Raw genomic sequence first — 7,427 nt, forward strand, 5'->3', positions numbered from 1 at the left:
AATATGAAACCACTGAAATTCTCTCCATCCCGTTCTCTCATCACTGAATTTCACCATTCAATCAAAAATTGCTGGCGATTTGGTGACATACCAATGATTCCGACTGGTTTCTGTTTGACTTCAAACGATTGCAATTTCCAGTTCGCCTTGCGTTCGCAATAACAAGTCGCAAGGCCAATCGCTGTGTTTGCGGGATAAATTTCAAATAAATAGATTTAGAAAATTATTATTTTTCACATGGGCAGTTATACGTTGCCTTGTTCACGAGTTGGAAAACCATCCGCTTTGTTTGTGTTAACGTCAGACCAAAAAACAAAAAATGTGGTTTACCAAAAAGCACTTCAATGAAACGGAATAATTTGCGGATTCACTTTCATTTACTTAGAGAAGTTCAACGAAAAAGCACTTTATTTTTGTAATCGAATAAATTCAATACTGTTGTATAATAAAATCAAATTTTTCCTTTTCAAATATAAAACAAACAAAAAATTTCTTCATCTTTCTCACGAAACCATCTGGTGGCGAAACGGAGTTCGTCGGGTTTGCTAGTATATATATAGCCAAAAAGTTTCATAAAAATCGGCTTAATTTTTTTTTCGACAGTTAATTACAAGAAACGGCCCGGTAGATTTTATCTAAAACTAATTACTTAGTATCATTCCCAACTAATCTTTATAATATCTTTTATAATATATCTTTCAAAGAGTTTTTAATTTTTTTAAAATCGATTGGCAGTATGAGCTTAAATGTGGACGAAAAGTTTTTTCCAAATTACAAAGAAACGTCGGGGCAGATCGTCGCACAAAACTGACAAACGATAGTCCTATTGAGATACATCAAATGGCTTTTAAATTTCTGAAATCGGTTCAGCGTTTTTGAGAAAACGACCTTTTACGGCAAAAAATCTGTTTACACACACACACACGCACGCACATACTTTTTCCAAATTTGGTCTTATTCGATTCAGAATGGCTTGAACGTCGAGAAAAAATAAAAATAGCGAATCGGATTTTTCTATGGAAACATAAACTCTTCTTCAGGAAGTTAATAACCGATGTTTTATAATGTGTCCTAGGAACAATATGAATACAAAATTCTAATATTGATAAATATGAAAAACCAAAGTCGCTTTTTTATTTTGTTCGAAAATTAATTTTTGTATTTGAAGCCGTCTAGCGTGAGGTGTTACATTTTATATGCAGTAGAAGACCCTCGCTTTACAACGGTTCCTGTACTACACGGAGCTAAAAAATCCGACATCCCTCCGACTACACGGTATTTTTTCAACAGCCCATAAGTTCGTTGTGCAACCTATGAGTGATTCTAGTAACTTGATAGCCAAGGGTATAAATGTAAGTTTTGTTATCGTCTTTTATCTTTTAGACATTCCTGATTATATAATAGCTGCCTAAGTACACATTTCAGCTGACTAGCGTCGTGCCAATTTTTGAATAAGGTGTCAATGTCATATATGTTATTTCGTCGTATTACTCCTACTTCAAGTTGTATTTCTTGGTCTCCATACAGCACAAAAAATGGTGCGATTTGTACCAAATCTGAGCCTAGACAATATAAAAATGAATGAGCGCGGCGGTTCCCATACTGCACTATGTAAGGTTCCATAGAGCGCACTACGAATTAGCCTGAATTGTATGTTAAATACTTAATTGTATGTTAATTAAGAATTGGCAATAAGCATGATAAAAAAAATTGAATTAACCGCAATATGAGAGGTAAATCTCAATGTGATTTGTACAAATTCAAATTGGATAAATAATTAGAAATCTAAAATAAATAGAAAACTTAGATTTGTTATTAAAATTAAAAATTTTATTTTCTCCTAGATAATCTTAAAATACAATAAAATAGCTTAAAAAATCCTTCATCATCTCCCTTCTTCTTCATCTTCTTCTTCAATGCCTCTCACATAAAGAACATTGTTGCATCGGATTAAAATTTCTCCCAACTACCTGTATGAGAAAAATCAATTACCTACTGAAAACACTTTTATAGAAACTTTAAACTGCATATCATATACCTGTTCAAATCTGATACAATTACATAAATCAGTACATTTTTTCAACGGGTTTTTTCAGTTTTATTAAATTTTTATTTGAATAAATAATAATGAATTAATAAAATTATTTTCAAATAGAATAAAACTTTCAGCCCATTTTGGGAAAAAATCTGCTCAAATGAATAATTACTCTTAAAAAATAACTGAAACTAAATTCAATTTCAAAAATAAGAATAAACAAATAATGAACCAAAATATTTTAGTGAAGTTAATATAAATGATAAAGAATTACCTCAACTTCATACATGTGTTTGCCAACGGATTTTAGTTAGAATTAACATATCAATTTTTTTAGATTCGCCATTTTATTTTGAATACATTTTATTTATGTTATTTACTTTTTTGGTCATAATGAAAGTCATTTATATTTGAATTTTAATTCAAATTTCACTAAAGGAAAAAGTTTTTTCAACTGGATAATAGTCAATTTGGTACTCACAACTTACGGATATCTTAAAATTTTTTGTTTATAAATATGACTGAGAATCGGCCATTCTCTATTATTCATGATAAGTGATAGGGGTTGGCCCATCATTATGATTCTTTTTTAGTTGTTTGCCCATGTTTTTTTATAATTCGTAATGAACAACACATACAGCTCTAAATTTTCACCCTCTCACCATAAACCCCTATTTGTAAGTCATTTTATCAATCAAATAATTTTATCATCCCGCATGCCGAGAATAAATGTTTTACACTGAATTTTGATTAAAATTTTCTTAATTTAATTTAACTTCAGAAAATTTTAGATTCGCCATTTTATTTTGAATACATTTTATTTATGTTATTTACCTTTTGGTCATAATGAAAGTCATTTATATTTGAATTTTAATTTAAATTTCACTAAAGGAAAAAGTTTTTCAACTGGATAATAGTCAATTTGGTACTCACAACTTATGGATATCTTAAAATTTTTATGTTTAAATATGACTGAGAATCGGCCATCTCTATTATTCATTGATAAGTACTAGGGTTGGCCATCATTATGATTCTTTTTTAGTTGTTTGCCCATGTTTTTTTATAATTCGTAATGAACAAACACATACAGCTCTAAATTTTTCACCCTCTCACCATAACCCCTATTTTGTAAGTCATTTTATCATCAAATAATTTATCATCCCGCATGCCGAGAATAAATGTTTACACTGAATTTTGATTAAAATTTTCTTAATTTAATTTAACTTCGGAAAAACTTATTTTTAAATAAGGGTTCTCCAACTTTAACATTTCTTTTTAATTTGGGAACAATCTTCTTTATTTTATTTTTTTATAATGATATTGATAATAATAATATAAAGAAACTGTATCATATAACCTATGGCAAAGCTTTAAATCTTTCTACAGAGTTTTTCAATTTTTCAGAAGTTGAAAATGAAGGTTCGGATTTTGCTTAAGTCACAAGTTATTTATATATTTTTTGGAAAGGCTGTTTGTTGTATGTATTAGCAAAAGTGAAGGCAAAAAGACTTTATACAACAAAGCATTAGAACAGGCCATTGACTTTACCAAATGTAAGAAAATTTATAAAAATCTTTTAACCAGGGCAAGCAAAGTATAATTTTTTGAATAATATAGAGCAACTAAGGTTCTGATACAGAAAAATGCTTACAGGCTGATGATATATTGCCAAAACGAAATAGAATTTCAACATGATGATAAAATATTTACATTTAATATGTGTAACTTCTTAAAAACTTAAACAAATACATTTAACCTCATTTTGAAAATGTTAGCATGTTTATGGTATTTTTTTAAATTTTTGGAACCTAACCCCAATTTGTACTAGTCCTTTGTTTCATATAGCTCAAATATGCAAAACAGTAGTTTTTGGAGCATAAGTACTGTGTTATACTACAATGCCTTTTAATGTTACATTGAAAATAAAAGTATATTCATATATAATATACTATATAAATGCACACACTTAGTATCGTCACTATTATTAGTACTTAACCCATCAGGCGCAGTCCCAATATGTACAGAATCGGGCATAGTGGTGTTTCTTGCAATAAATTTCTACTGGCAAAATATGCTAAGTTCAAAGACAATCTAATGTAGACAAATACATAGTAGAATAAAATGATGAGGCAACTGAGATCTGAAGGTCTCAATGATATCACATCATGGAAAAACATACTAAAATGTTGTCCCTCTATCTGTCAAATCAGCTGGGCCCAACGTAGGGTTTAACGATTCATGTTTTGATATTTATCTCACCTTACATTTCTTTTCATTTTATATATAAGTAGCTGATTACAAACCTGTTGATTGACCATCTATATGTTCTTCTGCATTTGCCAATTGAATATTCATGTATCCATCGACAGAAACTAAAAATCCTTTATATTCATGGCCCCACTTCAATTTTACCATGACAGGCTTCCCTGTCATACCATTTAAAAATGGCTTTGGATTAATTGGCATAGCGGCAGACATTTTTCTGAGATATTTTATAGCTTTGCTGAAAGTAATGATAAAATTAGTGAATAACATAAAAACAATCTCGTATAGAATTTTCGACAAAACATATTTTAACTGAAGGATGGCGTACCCAAAGTCTTCTTCGAAATTCGATGTTTGATTATATATAAATAAATGCGAACCACGTTTTTCGTTATGCTATAACAAAGATTTGTTTATTTACTTTATAAGATTTTTTTTAATATCTACTTATAATTCCTTAAATGCCGGCAAATGATAACCTACACCATAGATAAATGAGAGAAGAGTATACCAAACAATTTTATATAAGGTGTTTAAAAACGCGTTACCATCTCATAAAAAACTGCTAAAGAAGTTTTTATTATCCGCTATTTTAGAGCAATTTTTTTTAACACCATAAATAAGTAAATTGTTTGTGTTTAACACTTTATTGCAAGAAAACGGTTCGGCCGATCTTTACCAAAACTTATCTGGTCGATTCCAAACCAATATAACTTTCGAACGGTTTTTGAATTTTTAGAATCGATACAATTGCGGGCTAAAACGTGGACGAAAAATGTTTCACTTCTCTGCGATTTACAAAGAAACAGCTTGGCTCCGAGACATTAGAATACCCCGTGTTCATATACAGTTATAACCGCTTTTCTCGCCTGATTTTTACGTTCAGAAGGAATACTTAAAGGGTCCTCCCTCGACGTGATGGCGCTGCTTTTGGCATTCAAATTAATGGCGCAAAATTTGAAATAAAATTAATGATTTTTAGTGCACTGGTATTTGAAACTAAATTTGGTATTACAATCCTATTATGTTTTGTAATAATACAATAATAACAAAAATATACTAGATAATATTATATATAATAAATATACAATCAAATCGAAATATAAATCAACAAATACACTGCAATACACCGGTTTATATATAATAGATATCACATCTACTGAAATAACTTCTACTCTTTTTGCTACTTATTAATATAAATATTTATTGAAATTTAGTGAATAATGCATATAGTGTTAGTTCATTACATCGCCTGTCATTCTTAACTCTCATTAACTAATAATCATCCCGTGCAAAATTTGACATTCTTAAGCAATTCATTTTCTCCCAAGTATATTCAGATCCGTGTGAAGTGGTAATCCAATTTTAAACAGCTGGAACAGCTTTTTATTTGTGTATTATGTCTTTCTTGTAGAAGCGCATACTTGATTTCTTACACAATTTCCTAGAACTGACCTCTTTCCTTAAAGTGTATTATGATTAGACTAATATGTCAATGCACTACGTAGTAATGTAGTAATTATGTCCTCCATATGAGTTTGAAGCTGTTCTATTCATATTGTCAAAGGACTATGCATTTGAGAGCAAGTCCTGATGAAATCTTCATTAACAAATATACAAACACAAACGAACAAGTTAAATATAATCATAATACTGTAAGCATGCTTACATTGCTTAAGTGCTTATCAAATTGAGCGACGAGCGTATTCTACAAACAACTTATGTGGATATTTACAAAAAAAAAAATTAAATTTTTTTTAAATGTTCAAACTTTTTTGGTATTCTTGAAAATTGTGTAAATTTTGGGTTTTTTCAAAAAATCAGCTAAAACATAAATACATATGTGATATGATAGTTTGTGAAAGAATATTTAGCCATATCCTATTACATTATTCTCACCATATTATTGACATATTGCTGTTTATATTCTACTTCAATTATGTAATTCCAATCAATCGGTTTCATTAGAATTTTGTCATAAAATTTGTTTTAACATTTTCTCTCTCTGTTTCCAAATCTTTTGCATATCAGTATAATACAAGTATGTGCCATTATTCCATGTTCAGGCCTGCATTGACTGACACCCATTTTTGTTTAATGGACTGCAAAATTACCACGGTCTAATCTAATTCTAACTAAATTTTTACAATAAAATAAGAGGAAAACTCAATAATTTTTTACAATAAATAAGAGGAAAACTCAATAATAAACAAGTGTTCAAGTTTTAAATACATAATTTCAATTATATATTATTTGAAACAAATGTTTATATAAATATATACAATTTACCACATTATTAAAGAAATACAGTTGTTCGTGATATATTATTAAAATCTGAATGTTGACAGGCTATTCCACAATGTAAAACTGAATATCGTCGTACAGCTTCAGTGATCTCCCGCTCAGATATTGGCCGAATTTGACTGCAATCTTGCAAGCCCTGTTCTTGTCTGATAAGCAGAGCCATATCAACTATTACAGTTACAATTTCATGCAAGAGAAAGCCTATTATTTGCAAACTCAAGCCAATCAATTTAACCTGCAATAGATAATGCATTCATGTAAGCAATATTTTATCAATATTTTATATGTGTATATATGTGTATTTTATAAAAGGGCTAGAAATCAATAAGCTCAACATTTAATTACCTTGACCATAATCAACTTATTGATTTATATGCATTGAATAAACTAGTAATTATAAGAATGGCTAATAATTTTTATTTTATTTGTAAATTTTTCCACCAAAATAACCAACACAAATGATTTTACTCTCAATATATAAATGTTGACATTGAAATACATCTTTTTAATTTGAATTCATTACATATATAAAAATTTGAATTGAAAGTAAAAAATGCACTAAACCTATAATGCTAATAGATCATTTGTGCAATATCTTTGACAACTCTGTGAAACTTATTTAGCCACTTGAGTTTTTTAACATCGCCAATTTATTATAGCTAAGTGTTATTAAATTTAGTTAAATTTTCCAAATAATATACTGATTCAAAGGCACAAATTGATGTGAAAAACCTGTTCTAATAATTAGGTGAGCATATTCAAAATATTCAAGATTCTTACATCATTGTTGGGTATAAGCCACTTCATTAGCTGTTCTCTAGCC

At 29.2% G+C, this 7,427-nt stretch overlaps 1 protein-coding gene across 1 annotated transcript; it reads right to left on the reverse strand.

The window, feature by feature from the left end:
* Positions 1-1,885: 1,885 nt before the first annotated feature.
* Positions 1,886-4,784, reverse strand: LOC113367254 (small nuclear ribonucleoprotein F-like). The gene is given in 3 exon segments (XM_026608880.1): positions 1,886-1,992; positions 4,339-4,538; positions 4,629-4,784. Coding segments are annotated over 2 exon segments (282 nt in total). The 5' UTR covers positions 4,514-4,538; positions 4,629-4,784.
* Between the last annotated feature and the right edge of the window lie 2,643 nt (positions 4,785-7,427).

The sequence above is a fragment of the Ctenocephalides felis genome, unplaced genomic scaffold (genome assembly GCF_003426905.1).
Source record: "Ctenocephalides felis isolate EL2017-DRISC unplaced genomic scaffold, ASM342690v1 CF-g0.4_SCAFFOLD_01170, whole genome shotgun sequence".
NCBI classification, from domain to species: domain Eukaryota; kingdom Metazoa; phylum Arthropoda; class Insecta; order Siphonaptera; family Pulicidae; genus Ctenocephalides; species Ctenocephalides felis.